The 22,335-nt window shown below is 43.0% G+C and overlaps 1 protein-coding gene across 3 annotated transcripts in view; it reads left to right on the top strand.

Annotated features, from left to right (window-relative positions):
• SCN10A (sodium channel, voltage gated, type X alpha subunit) overlaps positions 1 to 22,335 on the top strand; it is a 97,368-nt gene that overhangs the window by 45,835 nt on the left and 29,198 nt on the right. For all 3 annotated transcript variants that reach the window (XM_011999480.1, XM_011999481.1, XM_011999482.1), the window contains 4 exons: positions 6,780 to 7,018; positions 9,605 to 9,778; positions 19,857 to 20,216; positions 21,712 to 22,158. In XM_011999480.1, the coding sequence (XP_011854870.1) occupies positions 6,780 to 7,018; positions 9,605 to 9,778; positions 19,857 to 20,216; positions 21,712 to 22,158 (1,220 nt within the window). The remainder of the gene's footprint in view (positions 1 to 6,779; positions 7,019 to 9,604; positions 9,779 to 19,856; positions 20,217 to 21,711; positions 22,159 to 22,335) is intronic.

Raw genomic sequence — 22,335 nt, forward strand, 5'->3', positions numbered from 1 at the left:
GTTTTCCTCCCAGCCCTAGGCTGAATCCTAATTTGAGGGGAAAAAATGGTGAGCAACCAAAACGGAAAAAACGTTTGAGGGATTTCAAAACAGAGCCAATGTGTGCCTTACTTTCTAGGTGAAGCCAAAGGTGGCAAGCCTTAGAGAGAGATTCACATGCATGGCAATTGTAGAGTAGAACTGGCCAGTAATGTACCAGATATGCAGAGATGTATCTATTTTGCTCACAGCTGGATCTCCATTACCTAGAAGAGCAGTGCATGCACAAAGGTGATATCTGGGTGGTGATGCTAATTTATAGTGATGTAAACTGATAAAAAGGAAGAAAATAAGGAATAGTCAGAGATCTTGGGGTAGGATAGACTTCCACTCAAGGAAGATACTGTGAGAGTGGAGTAAGAAAGGCAGGGGAAACAATGATGTTTTCAAGAAAATCTGGGGAAAGGTAACCTTAGCTTAGGTCAACCTTAGGTTAGAGAAGGCCTGAAGCAGCCTCAGAGAGGGTCCTGTGGCTCTAGAATGGCAGAGAGGAACTGGGTGATGACTTAGACCCCAATGAAGGCTGTGGAAAAAGATGAGTGAGACCCACAGAGGGAATCTAGAAAGAGAAGAGCTATCTTCATGGATTCTCCCACCAGGGACCAGATGGGAACTACAACTCAGGCGAAATACGCTTTGCAATGACAAAGGACCTGTTCAACTCCCCACCAGGTTTGAGCCCTATAAAACTCAGACACAGACTCAGATATTGAAATAGTACCCAACATTGACTTAATAAAAGACAATTCCCATGGTGAGGACTTGAAGCATAAATTGAATTCAACTAAGTTACAGTTCTTGCATACCTGAGTTTGTGCTTTGAGAAATGTGCACCCATTTCTCAACAACAACGTGTACAGACTCCCTTGTATTATTTTTTCTCATTGATAATTATTTAATATCACTGTTCATTGTAATACAGTCTGCACTTCTAACATTTTTCATGGCATGGAATTTGACCAAGTTGCTATTCCCACAATTTTTTCTTAACCAGATAGGTTTCTTTGTTTTTGTTTGTTTGTTTTGGTTTTTGTTTTGCTATTAGTCATCAAACAGCAAACATTGAATACAAACAAACAGTTTGTTTTTTCATTTATTCTCAAAAACTGTTAAGCTTCCTCCTTCTCTCTTCTTTCATTTATTCTCTTATCAACAAGCATTTGTTGAGCCTCTTTGGTGTGTGGCATTGCTCCAGGTGCTGGGATTCAGCGGTGAACTGATACAAGCTTGAGCTCATGGAATCTACATCCTAGCAGGGAAGGGGACACGAAAGATGAACATGAATATTCAGATATAAGAAGTAGGAGAAAACATAAAGTAGGGAAGGAGATGGAGAGTTCTCTCCAAGAAGAACATAAATTTGAATTAAATAAAGGAATCAGCTATGTAAGAAACTGAGGAGAAAGTTCGCAGACGTGAACAGCAAGTACAATGCATTTTGCAAGAATGAGATAGGAATGAGCAAAATGCATATCCCAAACACATCCCAATGTAGGTAAGACCAAAGAAGGTCATGGAATGAATGAGAGGCAACAGAGGGTAGTAGTTAGAACACTGCTCTGGAGCCCGGCTGCCTGGGTTTGCATCGTACCTCTGCCACTTATGGGACACAGTGTGACCTTGGAGCTTCAGTAACTTTTCTGTGTCTCAGATTTTTAGCCTGTAAAATAGTGAGAGTATACTTATCTTGTAGAGTTTTGTGAGGATTAAATGAATCAGGTCAAGCAAAATGCTTAGAACCATGACTGGCATGTAGTAAGTACTCATCACATGTGGCTATTATTATTCACTAGGTTGTAAAATCTATGAGGGCAGAGATGTGCCTGTTTTGCTCACAGCCTGATCTCCATTACCTAGAAGACAAGTGCATGCACAAAGGTGATATTTGGGTGGTGTGGGCGGGGAGGGGAGTGATGCTAATTTATAACAGTGTGAACTGATAAAAAGGAAGAAAATAAGTAATAGTCAAATATGTTGGGGTAGGGCAGACTTCCCCTTAAGGAAGATGCCGTGAGAATAGAGAGAAAGCCAGAGAAACAATGACTCTTTAAAGAAAATCTGGGGAGAGGAAACCTTAGGTTAAATCAAAGAAGTCAAAGTTTTCTGAGCATAGGGCATATCGTCTTCTCTGGTTGGATGTTATATTCATTACACACATGAGATACTTGAAGGATGCTTCATGCTGCCAGAGTCGTAATAGGATTTACAAAGGCCACCTCTTTAAGAGGGATTGTGCTTAAGCAAGTTTGATCCAAACCAATAGGAGCTTGACAACTCACTGAACTCAAAGCATGTGAACCATTTATGCTTGGCATGCAAGCTGAGATTTCACAGTTGTCCAAACCAGAATTCAATAAGCTGGGTCACAGCAGTGAGCACACCTGAGTCTCTGCCCTTATGTTTAGTGGGGGGTACGAGGATATGAAACAAGTTGTTACTGGAGTGGTGAGTGCCTTAAAGAGGAAGTGCAGGATACTGAGTGAAATATGGTAAGGTTAGCCTGGAGTCAGGGAATTATTCCAGGCTGAAAGGACTGCAAAGCAGAAGAGAGAATAACATTTGAAGGAATGAAAAAGCCTAGTGTAGCTGTAACCTAGAGAACCGGGAGAACTCAAAATCAGGCTAGAGGGATGAGTTGGGACCAGATCCCAAGAACCTCCCGGACCACATTAAGGATATGGGACTTCATGCTAAGAGGAGTGAGGTGCTATTAGAGGACTGGAGGCAGGGAAGTTACCTTTGCATTTTATAAAAGTTACTCTGGATACGTGTAGATAATGAAATTAAGAGGTGAAGTATGTTGGCAGGGAAACCAGTTAGGAGGAAACCAAGTACAAGATGGCAGTGCTTGAACTCTGTGGTAGTGACACTGGGGCTGATGGGAAATGGAAGGATACGAGCGCTATCTAAGGGGCATAAGATTCAGGACTTGATGATGCATATGGTTCTGGTATAAGCACCTTAAGATATGCTGATACAACAACTCATAACAGGAGCATTTTAGGGGGAGAAGGGGCTTCACTGGGGAAAGATGAAAGGAGAAGATCATGAGTTGAGTCTGGGATATATTGGGTTTCAGGTGCCCTTGGAACATCTTCATCCCCAGTGAAGCCCCCTTCTCCCCCTAAAATGCTCCCGTTATGAGTTATTGTATCAGCATATCTTAAGGTGCTTATACCAGAACCATATGCATCATAAAGTCCTGAATCTTATGCCCCTTAGATAGCGCTCTTATCCTTCCATTTCCCATCAGCCCCACTGTCACTACCCCAGAGTTCAAGTACTGCCATCTTGTACTTGGTTTCCTCCTAACTGGTTTCTCTGCCAACATACTTCACCTTTCATATATATGTATACGTATGAAAGCAGTTTGAATATAGGTGGTAATTTTAAGAAGATGCAAGTGGATGAGTTAACACAGAAGGGTTGAAGTAAGAAGAGAAGAAGGACTAAGACACAGTTCTAACAAACTAAGTGTTTAATGGTTAAGCAGAAGGGACAGACCCAGCAAAGGAGACTGAGAAGGAAGGTGCAGAAATAAGAGACAACCTAGAAGAATACAATGCAGAGCCAAGAGTAAAATTTCTTCAGGAAGAGTAGAAAGGCCAACAGAGGCAATGCTGTGGAAAGGTCAGGTAAGATGAAATATGAAAAGGTGCGGGGGTTTTAGTCACATGGATGTCTTTGGTGATTTAAGCAAAAGAGGATTAATGGAGTAAAAGGGTAGGCAGAGGCCATATTGAAGGGGCTTAAAGAACAAGTGAGAGGTGAAGAAATGGAGATATGGTGTACAGACAATTTTTTTCCAGAATTTTGCCTGTGAGAGAGAGATGACATTAGAGAGTAAGTAGAATTGAAAGAAGACTCTTTGGTTTTTGTGTTTGGGGGAGTGTTTGTTTGTTTATTTGCATGCTAATGGGAAGGATCTGGGACAGTAGGAGAGACTGAAGAGTAAGGGAAGAGAAGGAATATTCAACAGACTCTTGCAGTGGCAGGAGAGGAGGCACAGTGGAGACATTGGTGTTACAGGAGCAGGGGGACCTCTTTAAGCGTAACAGGATGAAGGGAGAAAAGTTCTTTCTGTATCAGTTTTACATAGCAGATCCTTTTGAGGGGGGCCATGGTCATGTTTTAAGCCGGCAAGTAGGTACTTTTAGCTTCTCTGTCTCCGCAATCAATCAAGTTCAGCAATGTCAAGGCTGTTTACAAAGCTGATTCTCTTTTCCCATCATGCCTCACAGGTGGCTGCTTCCTGCCAAAATGGCACATCTAACGTGTCCTCATTCATCACTACTTCCTGTGCTTCATCTTAGTGCCAAAATAGGTCCAGGGAAGTTCTTGCTTTTGTTCCAAACGGAGATTGTTGATTTTGGTCCCAGGATGTGCCAGCTTCTTTAGAGAACTATGCTTTGCCAGTTTTGACATCTGTAGTTTCTAAAATCCACAGTCAGTGATTAAAACAGCATGATGGTGAAAATAAATAGTCTGATCTGTGAAAGAGAAATGGACATGTGTATATGAAAACACATGAACATAAATGTTAATAACATGACAAAAATGACATTTCAAATCTTAGGAAAGTGAAAGATTATTCAATAAGTAATGTTATTATAAATAACCAGAGACAGGAAAAAATAAACCACATCAATATCTTACTCTTTACCCAAATAAACTTCAAATGCACCAAAGTTTTAAGTGGAAAAAGTGAAACTACAAAAGAAAGGAAAAAACATGGAGAAGGTGTTTTCCAAGCCTTGCAGTGAGAAAAGCTTCATATGCAAGGCATACAAGCAAGAAAACAAATAAAAATACTACTGATAAATCTTGACTACATACACATTTTTAAATTATCTATTAGGAAAAAGCACTGTTATCAAAATTTAGGAGCACACAATTATTTCTCCAAACTCATTTTTCAAGTGCATATAGTAAAAAAAAAAAAATGTAAACACTGCAAATGTATATGCAATGACAGTTATGTCTCCTTCCCACTATAGACCCTTCTTGCTCCCCAGACTCCTGGTGCACGCCCCACCCCCACCACAATCCAGTTTATCTTATGTTCTTCAAGCAATGTTCTATGCAATATAAGCACATGCATGCACATACACACATTAAACATATATATTTTTCTACATCACTACAAATAAATCTGCTCATCCTTTTTCATAATGTATTATACTTTATCAGTTGTTGTTTTCTATTATGATTATAAACAATGGACATCATCTTTCTTTGCCCACATAGGCTGATATCTGTTTAAGATGCATGTCTTGCCACAGAATTTATAGATAAACCTAAAGGTAAGAAATTGCCCTCCATCAAGGTGGCCACAGTTACAGATCCACATGGAGATTTAATGGAGGCAGGTAGAGAGATGAGCCTAGTGTTCAGGAAGGGATCAGAAATTGGACGCATAATTTCATGGAAATCAGCATAGAGATGGTTTTTTAGGGCTACGAGGTTCAAAAACACAGAGAGACTAAAGTGAGAATGCTTGAGTTCTCCAACATTTATAAGCAGGAAAGGAAGATGGAGACAAAAACAGAAAGTGAAAAGAAGTGGAGAAATATGGGAGAAAAAGCAAGAGATAGTGCAGTCCCCAGAGCCAAATGAACACTGGTTTCAAAGAGAACAATATAAATTCTGTCAAATGCTGTAAGAGTAAGATGAGAACTGGAAATCGATTATTTGAATTTGGAAGCAGTAAAAGTTGGATTCCAGGGGCTGCAGAGAAAAAAAGAGGTAAGGAGGTATAGAAGGTTAAGTGTAGAAAACTCTTTGGGGGAATTTTGCTGTTAAGGAAGCAGTAATGAAAGAGAGCATGGGGTCCAGGGAGACTTTTTCAAAGCTGCAAGGTAATTAAAGCATGTTTACCTACTCATGGGAATGGTCTGGAAGGAAGAGGGCTGTGGATGATGAAGGCCTTGAATAGGTAGAAGAAGAAAGGGCCTGGCACAAGTGGGAGGGGTAGAGCGACCCACGCATTATGTGGGCCATGAAGACAGAATACCAGGTGGACTTGCAGATATGCCAGAGATTTAGTGGTAGGAAAAAGGCGAAGTTCTTTTGTGAGCTATTCTACATTCTGAGTGAAATAAAAGGGAGCTCATCAACAGAGAGTGAGGAGCAGAAAGAAGGCTGGAGGTTAGAGGGGGAAGAGGAAGTGAGAAACAGTCATCTGGAAGACTGAAGGAGTGGAATATAACATAGAAACACAGCCAGATTTCTGGGCAGGGCAAGGCTGGGGCTCACAGATCTCTAGGAGGGCCAGTAAGCATAGTTATGTATTTTTTTTCCAGCCAGGTCCAGCTGGTTGGGTGCAAGTACAGAGTAGTCTACAAATTAGGTCTATTCAGATTTCAGGTTTTGCCAGGCAAGTACAATGAAGGAGGAGAGGGGCAAAGGAATTGAGGGTGTCTGCAAGGGAGGAGTTAGAGAGATGGATGTGAAATCTAAGCTGGGTAAATTGAGAAGTAAGGACATGATATAGGTGATGGGCAGTAAAAATGTGTATTGTCAGTGGTTTGAAGGACTGGATGGGGCAGAGATTAATTGGAGTTGCAGGACTAAAGGAGTTCAAAATATAGGAAATGAACACCAGAGACAGAGAGACGACTGAAGTCAAACTGTTGGAGGTGGTAGTTATTAGAAACAACAAGGCCTAGAGGATGACCGCAGAATTGGGGTCCAAGGTGACACATGGCTGACAGCTGTCATTGACCACACCTGTAATGCAGAGCTCGAGGAATCTGAACAGAAGTGCCCACCCTGCTTGACCAGCTTGGCTCAGAAGTATCTGATCTGGGATTGCTGCCCCATGTGGGTGAAGCTCAAGACAATTCTCTTTGGGCTTGTGACGGACCCCTTTGCAGAGCTCACCATCACCTTGTGCATCGTGGTGAACACCATCTTCATGGCCATGGAGCATCATGGCATGAGCCCTACCTTCGAAGCCATGCTTCAGATAGGCAACATTGTGAGTGCTCTGGCTGGTACTGCCCTCACTGGCATGGCCGGGGCGGGGGTGGGGGCGGTGACAGGGTGCGGTTCAGGTGGGGTGGGGCATGCCCTTATTGGTTAGTGTGTTGAGCCCATTAGCTGAAAGCAGAGCAGCAGTGCAGGAGACATGTGGACACTGGGTGGGTTCAGGAGGTCAAGTGTGGGAGGACCCAGGCTGAGCCAGTGGGAATGGCTTTGGGATGAAAAAGCACAGGAAAGTGAACCAAGAGAGCCTGGAGCCAGAGGCAGCTAGTTGCCCTTTATAAAACACAGGACAACCACTTGAATTCTCTGAATCTCAGTTGCCTCTACCTTGAAATGAGGATAAATGTCACTTTTTTATCTAAAGACAATCTTTGGACTTGTCCATTTCCTTCCAATGTAATTACTTTTATGACTGCAATTAGCAGTAGCCACGATTTTCAATGCTGTCACTTAAGGAGAAAAAGAGTTAGGGAGGGAAGGGGAAGACCGTGGAAGGGAGGAAACATGGAAACACGGTTGCTGTTGTAGCAAAAGCATCAGGAAGTCGGAACTTTTCTTTGGCGTCTAGTTTAGATATGATGCTACTTTAAATTTTCCTCCATCATTTGTTAGTGTTATTTACTCTTAACAAGATACAGTCCTTACTGGATTTCACTATATACTGAATCAAGTATCTGACTCAGAGGGAGAACAACTGCTCCAACCTTGCCCCACCCACAGGAATAGTAATAATACTCAGATGCTTCTCACGGATTATCTCATTTTATTTTCACAACAACCCTATATGGTAGGTATTATTATTATTCCCTTTCCCAGATGGAAAATGGAGATACAGAAGGTTAAATAATCTTCCCAAGATCATAAAGTTAAGTTAGTGGCCACATCAGAATTTGAACCCAGATAGACCGGTTCCCAAGCCCACACTTTTCTTAACCCCTGAATTAAGCCACCTCACAGGACTTGCTAGTGTGTGTGTGTTCAAACACATGCACACATGATAGGCAGAAACTAGAAAGGGTCGGTGTCCTGCCTTCATGTCCGCAGCAGGGTCCACCACTCTGGACGTGACCTACTGGATTCACCAGAACTGTCCAGCTTTGGGATCCAGCTTCTTACAGGCTGCAGACTTAGGTGGAGGGGGAAGGCCCAGAGGTAATGTAACTACTCGTCCCTAGAAACCACTCCCTCCCGCATAATCCAGGGCTGTGAAAGGGGTTGCAGTAGGTTCTGGAACATGGTGGAATCAACATGACTCATGTTTTGGCAGCACCTAGGCTGAGGTCACATCCTAAAGTTGACATGAAAAGGAAAAATGGAAAGAGAAGAGAATGCTTATTCCCAAGAAGTCAGCCTAGGACCACAGAGGGCCTTATGGAATAGACATTTGAGCCCACACCCTCATTCTACAGTTAGAAAAGTGGACGCAAGAGAGAGAAAAGGCCTTTTCCACAGTGTCAGAGCAAAGTGCCATTTTTTTAAAGCAAGAAAGTCATGTGTTTGGTGCCTACAATGAGTCAGGTGCTTTATGAATGTTATCTCAGTGTCACAATAACATTATAAGGTTATCATCACCCTCACATGACAAAAGGAAGCACTAAGACTCAGAGAGGTTAAGTATCTTGCCCAAGATTGTATAGCTGGTGAGGGTGGAGCCAGGGTGGACCCACGTCTCTGGAAGACACAAGACCTCAACCCCACCCCCCACCATACCACACTGACTTGCCTACAAGGGGCACTCAATAGATGCTCTTTGAATTACACAGGGACAGTCTTATGGCATGAGATAGTCACTTAAACTCTCCTGTTTTCTTCTCTATAAGAGGGATGCATTGTCCGTTTTTCAGGCTGGTAAGGGGCTCAGATGAAAAGATATGAAGGAAAAGCACCTGACCTTGGTCTTTGCTTTCCTCCTTCTCTGTCTCCTTTCCCTGCTGGTTGTTGTGTGACCCGAGCCTGGTTCTGACCTCTCTCAGCGTCAGAATTCTGTCCTATTTAAGACAATTAGAGACACATAGAGCCTAAAAGAATCTTAGAGACAATGAATCATTGTTCTCACTAGTCACTATTATTTATGAATGAATTACTATCTGCCAGGCCCTTTGCTAAGAATTGCACATGCATTGGCTCATTTTATGCCCATTATACAGATGAGGAAATTGAGGTACAGGAAGGATGTGTTATTTGTCCAAGCTTACATAAGCTAGAAAATGTCTGAGTTGGGATTTTAATCCAGGTCTGTGATGTCCCACAACCCACACTTTTTAACTACTGAACCAGACTGACTCTTCACTGACAGAATGATATTATAATAATGGTCTTAAAGACTTACTCCACTCCCACCACCATTCGCATGGAAAAACTGCAGCATGCACAGCCCCTGAGAATGGTGCAGAAATGTCTCCATTCTGTCCCGTTGACTGTTCCCCTGGCCAATACTCAGGAGCCCACAGATAACATAGCAACTGAACAAAACAAGAGGATTTTCTATTTTGTAAATAAGACATTTTCTTGCTGCCATTTTTGTCATTGCCTCCGACCCCACAGATTCCACTGTGATAAAACTTGTTTCCACTCCTAGGTCTTTACCATATTTTTTACTGCTGAAATGGTCTTCAAAATCATTGCCTTCGACCCATACTATTATTTCCAGAAGAAGTGGAATATCTTTGACTGCATCATCGTTACTGTGAGTCTGCTAGAGCTGGGCGTGGCCAAGAAGGGAAGCCTGTCTGTGCTGCGGAGCTTCCGCTTGGTAATGTTTTTCTCTTGATGGCTTGGGGGAACTCCCACCCAGACTCAGGGAAGACACTGTGCTCTGGGGACTGCACCAGCCAGCTCCCCCTTCCTCTCCTGTCCTTGTGGGAGGGAGCAGGGTATGACTCCTGGGCGACTGGAGACTTAGGTCTGTGGTCCCAGCTTTTCGGTGACTCAGAGTGGGGACGTACCTTCTCCTCTCTGGGCCTTGGCTCCCTCATCTGCACCAAGAGGGGACTTCCAAGCACTGTCCTCATCTCTTATCAAATAACAATAACAGCGATAATCATAGCAGCTAATACTTACTGAGCACTTCCAATGTGTCAGGCATAGCACTGGACACTTGATAAAACGTACCTCATTTTATGCTCACGACAACCCTGAAAGATAGTTGTTTTTAAGATCCTCATGAGTGGAGGAGGAAAAAGAATGGTTCCATGATGACCCCAAAGTCTCCCATCTGCCAAGCAAGGGAATATGCCACAGACCTGGATCTCAAATCCAGGTTGTCTGACTCCAGAGCCCCAGCTCCTTCCAGCCTCAAGGAGGTCATTCTCCAATTCCCTGGTGCCCAAAGTCACAGCCCCAATGTGTCAAGCACCCTCAAACTGCCTCCTATTAGCCTCACTCACATGCAGTGACGACTCTTCTCCAAACTCAGCTCCAGGACGCCCTCTACAGGAGAAGTGCCACAAGTCACCCACTTTTATCAGAGCCCCGTTTGTCAGCCAAACTTGTCAGATTCCCAGGAGAGTCAGGTCACTAGGTTCTTCCAAGTCTCCAGGCCATCTGGAGGAAGCTTGGCATCTCGTTGACTCTTGGGAATAGGAAAGAAGCCTGAAGAAATGTCATGGCTTGTTAGCGCAGGCCAGTTGCTCTCAGGAATCTCTCAGTGTTAACTGGGAACCCTGAATCTAGCCTTGGAGAGAGGTGACAAAACAAAGGGGAGTATCCAGCAATCTCCCCAAGGTCCTGACAAGTGTTGGGCATCCAGAGATTGAAAGGGTGCATGGTTCAGGAGGCAGCGAGACACTAGGACAGATCTGCCTGGGACCCTATCACGGAGGCCAGTGAGACAGTGTTGAGCCCCTGAACTTGGTGTACCTGGATTAGGGGTGGCAAACTCAAATGCCCATGTGTAGTGACATAGAGCCAGCCATGGAAGAGATTTGGGCACTGGATATTTGCCTCAGGTAGACAGGCAAAGATGACTCCATTTCACCTAGGCAGACCCAAAGCAGTGCACAACTCCAGGGAGGGAGGTTTACATAGAAATCAACGTGACCATCTCAGGCCGGGTGCAGTGGCCCACACCTGTAATCCTAGTACTTTGGGAAGCCAAGGCAGGCAGATCGCTTGAGCCCAGGAGTTCAAGAGCAACGTGGTGAAACCCTGTCTCTACAAAAAAATGAAAAAATTAGCCAGGCATGGTGGTGCGCATCTGTTGTCCCAGCTACTCAGAAGGCTGAGGTGGGAGGATCACCTGAGACCAGGGAGGTGGAGGCTGCCATGCGCCATGATCATGCCACCGCACTCCAGCCTGGGTGACAGAAGGAGACCCTGTCTCAAAAAAGAAAGGAGACAGAGAGAGAGAGAGAAATAAAGATAGAAAAAGAAAGAGAGAAAAAAAGAAAGAAAAGAGAGAAAAAAAGAAAGAAAAGAGAGAAAAAAAGAAAGAAAAGAGAGAAAAAAAGAAAGAAAAGAGAGAAAAAAAGAAAGAAAAAGAAAAAGAGAAAGAAAGAAGAAAGAAAGAAAGAAGGAAAGAAGTAAAGAAAGAAAAGAAAGAAGAAATCGAGAGAGGAAGGAAGGAAGGGAGGGAGGGACTATGGCCTGGAAGGAAAGAGGAAGGAAGGAAGGAAGGAAGGAAGGAAGGGAGGGAGGGAGGGAGGGAGGGACGGACTATGGCCTGTTCATTGTTGTGAGAGTTACTAATTTTCCATAAAAAGTCAGAAATTCAGATTTTTGTGCAAATGTCTTTAATACTGGCCACTAAACCAATTTTTAAAAACACTCTAAAGACCAAATAAAGCATGTCCTGAGACACAGCTGTGCCATGAAACGCTGGTTGATGGCATCTGCCTAAGCTGATGGTGCTGTCACTACCCCAGGGAGGAAAAGGGTAGAGTAGGCCTGTAGAACTCTTTATCCACAACCCAGAAATCTTAGAAGGTCAGAATTAAATCACATTTGTAGAAGGACAGATTTCTCTCGGTATCTAGAAATTGATGTCAAGAGGCAGGCCCCTAAGCTGATGGTCAATATAAGGCACCTATGCACAATCATTAAGAGAGCAAGATATCATACCCCCATGCCCTGGCAGGCCCACAGTGAGTTTTCTAATAAAATACGAACATTTCTATACGTTTGGGGAAGCAGAAGCTTAGTGTTTTAAGGTCTATGTGCTACTTTTGTTGTGATCCCACAGTCTAAAGTCTCAAACAACCCAAAATAGGCAAGTTTACTTCACAATCTGCCCCTGTAGGATTCTCCAGGGGAATGCCGCCCTGTCCCCACCTCGCTGATTTTAACATGCTGATCAAGGCACAATTCCCTAACCACACCCACCAACTACACACTTTCTTGGGGTCTATTCCACCTCCCTCATGACCTGCCTTAGATTTCACGGCCCACCAATATTATTATGCCCTTGAAAATAAACTCAATCACCTTTCCCCTCTACCTCTTTGCATTTTTGTGCTTGGCAAAACCTCACTGGAGAGTCTAAGTCAAATATTTCTCTCCACCTTGCCTGCACCTGAGCTGTGAGAAATGCTGGAGAAAAATCACCACCAGCTGGTCAGCTTCATGGTTTGAATTAATAGACTTTATTTTCAGGACAGTTTTCAGTTTTCAGAAAACTGGAGCATATTGAACAGAGAGCTTTCATATACCATCAATCCCACCACACACACACACACACACACACACACACACACAGAGTTTCCCTATTACCAACATTTTATGTTGGTAATACATTTGTTACAAGTAACTTCACTGGTTTCCCATTGCTCTGAGAATAAAATCCAGACTCCTCATGATGGTGTACAAAGTTCTACATAATCAGGACCTGCCAGTTCACCAGTCTCTGTCTTGCCCACTTTACTTCAGGCAGAAAGGCCTCTTCTCTCTTCTTCACACATAACAGAGATCTTCTTGGCTTTGGGCCTTCGAAGTTGTTTTCACTGTGCCTGGAATGCTTTCCTTTAGTCTTCACTTAGCTCACTTATTCTCAACCTCTGAGTTCCATGCACTTGTCACCTCCTTAGAAGGGACCTCCCCAACCATGCTATCTAAAATTGGATTCCCTCATCAAATTAACCTGGCATTTACAATTGTCCTGCTATCCCATGAGGCAAAAACCAGAGTTTCTTTTCTACCATTTTACCCCAAGGGCCTAGCACAAGGCACAGCCCATACATAGGAACTCAATAAACATCTGTTGATTGATTGAAGGAAGGAAAGAAAAGAGAAGGGAGGAGGGGAAAAGGAAGAAATAAAAATTCTGCCTTCCGTCTCTCCCAAAATAGTATTGCTTCTCCTCCCATCATTTAAAGCCTTGCTCCATTTGCTCCATTAGTCCATTGGTCTATCCTGGTACCAATATCAGTCTTAATTATGGCAGCTTTAAATATATCTGTGTCTGTAAATCAAGTAATCCACCTAATTTACTGCAAGAATATCTTGGCCTGCACACTTTCATATTCATTTTAGAATTAGCTTGCCAAGTTGCACACCCCTCCACACACAAAGCTGTTATTGTTTTTCCCATTAGGGACTGCTATAATTGATAGGTCAATATGGGAAGACATATAATCTTTACAAAATGCAGTCTTCTGATCTATGAAGATAGTATACTCTCTATACCAGTCTTTCGATATAGTTTAAAAATGTTTCCATGATGTTTTTGCAATTTTCTCCATAGGATCTTGCATATCTTTTTAAATGTTCTTTTCTAGCATTTTTGGCTAGCATTTTGACATTTAACATTTTTGTATCCAGAAACATCTCTTATTAATTCTAATGATTTATCTATACAATGTTTTAAATTTTCTAACACAATCACATCATGTGAAAATAATGAGTTTAATTTTTTCTTTTCTAATCCTTATGCCGTTAGGTTCTTTTTACTAGATCACTGTGCTAGTTAGGACATCCAGTACACTGTTGAAAACAAGTGTTAATAACAGGCATCTTGTCAACTTCCTGATCCCAAAGAGAATCCTTTCAACATTTCACCACCCGTAACAGTTGTGGCAGGCTTTTTTAAAGATAAGAAACCTTTATCAGTTTAAGAAGTTCTCTTTTATCAAGGATATTTATCATGAATGGATGTTTAATTTTATCGGACAATTATTCTACATGTATTGAGATAATCATGTATTTTCTCCTTTAATCTGTTAAAGTGGTGAATTATATTAATTGACTTTCTAATGTTAAATCAACTTTACATTCCCAGCTTAAACCTAGCTTGATCATGATGCATTTTTTAATACATTGGAAGATTTAGTTTGCTAAAAATTTGCTTAAGATTTTTTTTATCCATATCAATGAGTAATATTTGATCTATAATTTTCCTGACTTTCATTGTCCTTGCCAGGTTTTGGTATCAGGGTTCCAAAGTTATGCCATTTTTTTTTTTTTAAGCCAAGGGAGTTGGTGGGGTGGCTCACACCTGTAATCCCAGAATTTTGGGAGGCCGAGGTGGGAGGATTGCTTGAGGACAGGAGTTGGAGACCAGCCTGGCCAACAGGAGGAAACCCCATCTCTACTGAAAATACAAAAATTAGCTGGGTGTGGTGGTGCATGCCTGTAATCCCAGTTATTCAGGAGGGTGAGGCAGGAGAATTACTTGAATCCCAGAGGCAGAGGTTGCAGTTAGCCAAGATCATGCCACTGCACTCCAGCTTGGGCAACAGAGTGAGACTCTGTTTCATTAAAAAAAATAAAAAGAAGGCCAGGTGCAGTGGCTAATGCCTGTAATCCCAGCATTTTGGGAGGTGCAGACAGACGGATCACCTTAGGTCGGGAGTTCAAGACCAGCCTGACCAACATGGAGAAGTCCCATCTCTAGCAAAAATACAAAATTAGCCCAGTGTGGTGGCGCATGTCTGTGATCCCAGCTACTTGGGAGGCTGAGGCGTGAGAATTGCTTGAACCTGGAGGTTGCGGTGAGCCGAGATCACACCATTGCACTCCAGCCTGGGCGACAAGAGCAAAACTCGGTCTCAGAAGTAAATTAATTAATTAATTAAATTAAAATTTAAAAAAAAAGAAATGTAAAAAAAGTAGCTGGACATGATAGCGCACGTCTGTAGTCTCAGCTATTTGGTAGGATAAGGTGGGAGGATGACTTGAGCCCAGGAGGTTGAGGCTGCAGACATTGCAGCATAAATTAACTCTCCATTAGTTAATTTAATCAAAGCCAAAAGTTAGCTAAAATCTGTAACCTTCCTCCCAATTTTTCATTCCAGATACCCTTCCCCAATTTATTGTAATGATAAGTATTTTAATTTTATCTTGTTTATAAAAAGTTTTATTAATCAATGAAAAATAAAGCTATTATACAGACAATCCCTAAAACTGAGTAACTTACCCCAATAAAGGTTTATTTCTCACTCATATCATAGCCTAATGCAAGCCAGACAGCTCTAGGTGAGACTCCAAGAAGTGACTTTGCCATACCTGTAGGAGGCCAGTATAACCTTCAAAGTTTGCCTCCTGCTTGTGGAAAAATGGAAAACCAAGGTTTGTTTTAAGGTTTAAATAGTGAAAGGCTTTTTCAGTCAGGGATTATGGTTTATTTCACAATACCATTACTTCAAAACCTTAGATGGCTTCAGACCTCTCATTTGCCACACAAAATGCTTTCTTTGACAAAGTTCTCAATTGTTCTTCATTTCTTTGCTCTCCTTTCCCCACGCCTTTCTCTTGCACGAGAAACGGTGGCTACGCCATTACTACACGTTTTGTTAAGACTTGTTTCATTTAATTGGAAAATTTAACTAGTCTTCAACATTGGAAGACTTAATCCCATTGCTCACTGCCTGGAATCTAGAAGCAGTACAGTTCCCTAAGTTGTCAAGGCTCTAAATTTCTGGATTATATTTCCTTTTATTTCTTATAAACCAACTAAATCTTTCCTGAGCTAATCTCTTTCTTGTACTGTCTTGACCAACATAGCCAGTTACAACTGACCCACAATACTAAGATTTAATAAACCCTTCCCCTAGGGTTGCTGGTTCATGAGGCTTATGATCTGCCTCAAAATTTTTGCAAGCAATATTTTGTCACTGAATAGCATGGATTGACTTTCCAAGCCATCTCCTATCAGCTTCCTTGTTGCCCACCACATGATCATTAAACCAGTGCCACAGATTGATGCTTTTGAAAAGGCAATACCTTTTTTCAATGAACCAATTTCTCCATTACCCAAGATAAGTACAACTAATTGCAGAGATACCCTCTAAATCTGTGAGTTAACATAATAGAGATTTATCTCTCACAGCACGTTCAGCGCTTGTTGGGAAGCTCTCTTGGGAGTTTCTACTTCAAGTAGCAACTCGAGGATCTAGGATTATCCCATATTATGATTTCACCATCTTCAATTAGTGACCTTTATGGTGAACATGAAAGGGAAAGAAAAAGTGCAGGGGGTTTAAGGCTATGCCTAAAAGCCATGTATATTACTTCTGTCTCCATCTCCATTCCACCAGACAGAACCCACTAATGTGACCCCAACTATTTGCAAGCAAAACTGGAAAACAGTCTTCCGTTGTGTCTGGGAGCAGAAAAGTGAATGGAGACCATATGACCAGTCTCTTCCACATCTCACAAGACATTGCTGTTGTGTCCACTCAATGTTTATTTAGATTCACTCTCATACTTAGCACTTTCCTACTCTTTATGCCTTTGTTATAGAGCCAGTGGGGGCTCGCTGCCCAATGCACTAGAAACCAATACTATGACGTTGGAAGCCAAGACTATGACACCAGGTTTTTGAGAAAAGAAAAGCTTAATATTGCAAGCTGGCTGGCAAGAAGACAGGAAGTCAAGCCTCAGATCTGCCTCCCCACTGCGCTGTCTTCAAGGCAGTATTTTTATTAGAAAATATTTAGTGAGTGGATACCGAGATTTGCAGGTGATTGGTGGAAGGAAAGGGGAGGTTTGGAGAGTCCCTGGGCCTGCACAGTTATGTCTTCATGCTAACTTGTGGGTTGCATATGCAAATCTTGGGGGAGTTAGTATCCAATATAAAGTGGAAATTCAGTCCATGACGTCAGTAAGTTCATTCTGCACAAACTGCAGTCGGCCATCCTGGTTCCAACTGATTTCAGCCACTTTTTTCTTCATCTGACAAGAGGAGGGAGTTTCAGTGTCACAGCAAGTTGTTTCTTTACCTATCTGCTGTCCTAAAAACGCAAGAATTTTTGTACGTTACTGATTTCTTACTCTTTGGAACACAGTTTGAGTTTCAGATTTTCAGTGAGTAGTTTCTTGTTTGGTATCCTGTAAGCCTAAAAATTTAGTTATTGATTTATTTAACCCTTTGGGGTACAGTTTCGCATTCTTGTATATTACACATTACATGTTACTTCTGGGATCACTTTCTATCTACCTGAAGTACCTCCTTTAGGATTTCTTTTAGTAAGTGCCTTCTGGCAATAACCTCTCTGTTTATCTGAAATTTGCTCTTCAGTTTGCCCCTGTCTTAGAGAGACATTTCTTATGAATGTAAAATTCTAGTTGATACTTATTTTATCTTCCTTCAGTGAAGATATTATTCCAACAATTAGCCTCCATTGTTGCTAATAAGCAGTCAGCTTTCAATTTAACTGTTATTCCTTTCTTTCTGGATGCTTTTTAAATCTTCTCTCCGTCTTTGCTGTTCTGCAATTTCACTGTAATATGTCTAGGTGTGGATTTCTTTTCATTTATAATGCTTAAGATTCATTGACTTCTTGAATCTTTAGATTTGTAATTTTCTTCAATTCTGGAAAGTTCCCAGACATTATGTGGGCAATTATAGCCTCCACTCCATTCTGTTTTTTCTCCTTCTGGACTTTGGTTAGATAGATATTAAACTATCTCGTTCTATCCTCTGTGTCTCTTACACTATTTTGATATTTTTCATCTTATGTCTCTCTGGGTTACATTCTGAATAATTTATTCTGACATACCCTCAGTTCACTCATTCTCTCCCAAATTGTGTCAAATCTGATGCAAACCTTCTTCGTAGTATTTTTAATTTTAAGTATTATACTTCTCATGTCTAAGAGTGTATTTGTTTTTCACAACTTGTTATCTATAGTTTTTTTATTCTCTACACATTGTTTCAAGTTATTATTTTATTTCTTTAACATATTATTCCTAATTATACCATTATCTCTGACTAATAATTATATCATCTGAAGAAATGGAATGACTGTTTCCACATCTGTGGTTTCTCCTCGATCTCATTCACTCCTGGTGACTCATTCCTTCTGTTTTTGTTTGTTTTTTTACTGCAACTCTTAAACACTTTTTGAGGGAATACTATGAAACCTGGGATGAAGGCAGGTTCTTCCAGAGAGTATTTGCATTTAATTCTGCAGAGCACTTTGTAGAATTGCTCTAAATTAAATTCTCAACTTAAAATACCTAGGTAGTGTGAATTCTAGCTAAAATCCTATATGAGCACCACCACTTTATTGTTCCAAATGCTCAGAGTCAATTTTCCTCCTGTAGCTGGTAGCTAGCACCAGCCATTCAATTTTTCTTGCATTCTCCTGGGCTTGTTTATGGTTCATCCTTCCATGAAGGGTAAAGCTCTTTGGGGTCTTGTCTTAAAGCAAGGAGAAATTCCTGCTAGGCTCACAACCTTTGGCAGGCCATGGACTGCGTTTCCTGCTGCCCATACTAGTTACTAATGCTCAATTTTTATTTGTGTTCATCAGCTGCCTCTGTGACCAGTCCACAGAGTTGTTGTTTTAAGCTCCGCTTCCCATATGAGGAGAGTAATTTCCAGATTAGGTCTAAGGTGAATGTGGACCCCCTCTCCCCTATCACATAAAGAGGTGTATACAGTACTTACTGTGTACTGTAAGTACTGTAACCTCCTCCCATGAGATTTACTCACTGATATGAGTGATAAAATTGTTGCTGCACTGTTCTGTTCAGCATTGCATCCTAGCACCTAAGCCACAGGCTGGCTCCTAGTAGGTGCTCCATAAACACACCTTGACTGACAGACTGACAGTTGATCGTGGTTGTTTTTTTCTGAACAAATTAGAGAACCACACAAATATATTTTAAAACATTTACACATTTTTATGCTTGTTGCTTTTGCTGTCTGTGGGACTTAGCATATTTGAGTTTACAATGAAGACTTTTTGAGACTTCATCTTTTCTCAGTAACTAAACAATTAGTTCCTTGAGAGCAAGGGCCCACACACCTCTCTTCATGTACCTCACAGGCTAGCACAGTGCCATGCACCTGCATGGCTGGTGCTCCGGGGGGCAGGTTGGTTGGTCAATTAAATGAACATATGAATGCTGAGTCCATGAAATCATAGACATTTGCAGTTTCAAAGCTGGTGGGAGCAACAGATGTTATCCACTTCCCCAAGATGAGAAATGCCCTAAGAGGTGTTTTGCCAATACCTATCGAATGCAGTGGGTCATCCCCTACCCGAAGGAGGCTGGTCTCTCTTCAGGTCAAAATAAGCTTGTTCTCACTTATTTGTGAGCCCCATCACACCCACCCCACCTCCACAGAAGAGGCCCATATTCAGGAGGGATCAGGCCTGTGGCTATAGAACAGAGTACAGATCACAAGGGCACCACCCCAGTACAAGACCCTGACTCAGCCACAGTCAATGAAACACATTGATACTTAGGAACCATAGAAGGCTGATCATATTTTTGAGTAATTTATAGCATAGGAAGAAAGGTCTCTGAAAGCAGCTTCCAGAAAATGCCCTGGTTTAATGGGATGAGAGGTCTTGTGTTTTTCCCAGATCTTTGGTTTCCAGCCAAAACTTTAGATGAAAGGTAATGAGCACAGCTACCAAAACCTGACAGTCTCTGTTTCTCTGCAGCTGCGCGTCTTCAAGCTGGCCAAGTCCTGGCCCACCTTAAACACGCTCATCAAGATCATCGGAAACTCAGTGGGGGCACTGGGGAACCTCACCATCATCCTGGCCATCATTGTCTTTGTCTTTGCTCTGGTTGGCAAGCAGCTCCTAGGGGAAAACTACCGTAATAACCGAAAAAATATCTCCGCGCCCCATGAAGACTGGCCCCGCTGGCACATGCACGACTTCTTCCACTCTTTCCTCATTGTCTTCCGTATCCTCTGTGGAGAGTGGATTGAGAACATGTGGGCCTGCATGGAAGTCGGCCAGAAATCCATATGCCTCATCCTTTTCTTGACGGTGATGGTGCTGGGGAACCTGGTGGTGAGTGGTGAGCCCTGCTGGGGGCACTGTCTTCTGGGGAAAGGAGGAGGCTTCTGGGTTATCTGAAAAAGCTTTGATCTGCATTTTTATGCCCAGATTGTACTTCTCTGGTTGAAAAGTCTTCAAACTTTTCAAATTCATCTGGGATTCATTACAAAAAGTGTGCCTTGGGAGGCAGCCTGACTTGCAGGAATGAGAACATATGATTAAAAAAGAGAGACCTAGTGTAGAATCCCAGCTCCACCATTTACTAGGTGGGTGACCCCAGGCAAGAGACTTAATCTTCTCAAGCTCTAATTTCCTTAAAATGAAGAAAATAGTGCTTACTCATGGGTTTACTGGGAGAATTAAATGACAGGAGATGACATATGCAAATTGCCTAATGCAATGTCTGGGCCGAGGCAGGAACTCAATAAATGGTAGCTACTACCTGTTAAAGGAAAAATGTGTTTCCCCACTCTAACGGGGCTCAGAAACCATTTTTATTCAGGGAAGTAAGAGCTGACTGATTTCTCCAAGCTGCACAGGTCCTAGCTAGGAGCAGGGGGAGAGGCCGCAGGGAGAAGGCAGGTCACAACAGGTCACAGACAACATCCAAGGCCATGGAGATAATAACAAAATCGACTCCATGTTTGGAGGAAGCCCCTCTGGAGACTTACTTGCCAATGAGCACCAGTACCCCTTCTCTGCCCCAGCCTGGCCCCCTGCCCTCAGCTTGTCTCCACCCAGTCTGGTCATGGGGGGTCGTTGCCCTCCTGGGACTGGCTGGTTGTGTGGGACGATGCAGTCTTCCAGAAGCCCCTTTCTTATTGCCCTGGACATCAACCAACTTGGGTTCTTTCCTCATGAGAGTTTTATAGGCAGAAGAAAGCTAAACCAAGAGAAGGGAAGCAACAACAAATCCAGACTCTTTAGTCTTTTCCACCCTGGCTTCTGAGCCAGAGATGCCTCTGCCTGCATCCCAGAAGCTCTGTTCTTCCGGGCTGAGCCCACCATCTCTGCAGAGCCACAGACGCCCCTCACCCTCAGACAGGAAGTTTACCCCTCTGAGCACTTTTACATTTCTCGTATCGTTTTGTCTTCACATCCACTCTTCACCTGCTCTCAAGTGAAGAACAGGAAGCAGCAAGATGTGCCCTGGATTCCAGAGTTGGGAATAGAACCCAGGGCTTTGGCACATGAGGGTGGTCGCAGGAAGGGCCAGTGCCTTCTCTCTGTTGTCCCTAAACGTCCCTTTGCTCAGCAGGGGGCTCCTCCTTTATGGCAGAAAATATGCTTCCACGCCTCATCCACTGAGGCAGGTCACTCCAGGACATCCCCAAACCTTCCCTCAACTGCTCTCAGAATGTCTATTCCCCTAAAAGAGACAGAATCCCAGGGGGGCAGGAAGAGGCCCAGGCCAAGGCTGTCCTGCCAGCCAGCTGCTAACCCAGTAGGCCAATGTGGGGCTCAGCTTAGAGATTGATAAGTCTTCCCTTCCATTCCCTCTCTTCAGGTGCTTAACCTGTTCATCGCCCTGCTATTGAACTCTTTCAGTGCTGACAACCTCACAGCTCCGGAGGATGATGGGGAGGTGAACAACCTGCAGGTGGCCCTGGCACGGATCCAGGTCTTTGGCCATCGTATCAAGCAGGTTCTTTGCAGCTTCTTCAGCAGGCCCTGCCCATTCCCCCGGCCCAAGGCAGAGCCCGAGCTGGTGGTGAAACTCCCACTCTCCAGCTCCAAAGCTGAGAACCACATTGCTGCCAACACTGCCGAGGGGAGCTCTGGAGGGCTCCAAGCTCCCAGAGGCCCCAGGGATGAGCACAGTGACTTCATCGCTAATCCTACTGTGTGGGTCTCTGTGCCCATTGCTGAGGGCGAGTCCGATCTTGATGACTTGGAGGATGATGGTGAGGAAGATGCTCAGAGCGCCCAACAAGAAGTGATCCCCAAAGGACAGGTAAGAGTTATCCCCATAGGACAGCTACAGGCAGTGGGGAGGGGCCTCAGGGCTTGAGTGACAAAGGGCAAAAGGGAAATGCAGAGGAGACCTTGACATAAAGAAATGTAAACCATGCCAAGCTTTCCAGGGGAGGTGGCGTTTGAGCAGGGCCTGGAAGAAAAAGTCAGAATTCCC

The sequence above is a fragment of the Mandrillus leucophaeus genome, unplaced genomic scaffold, assembly GCF_000951045.1.
Source record: "Mandrillus leucophaeus isolate KB7577 unplaced genomic scaffold, Mleu.le_1.0 Scaffold595, whole genome shotgun sequence".
Taxonomy (NCBI): domain Eukaryota; kingdom Metazoa; phylum Chordata; class Mammalia; order Primates; family Cercopithecidae; genus Mandrillus; species Mandrillus leucophaeus.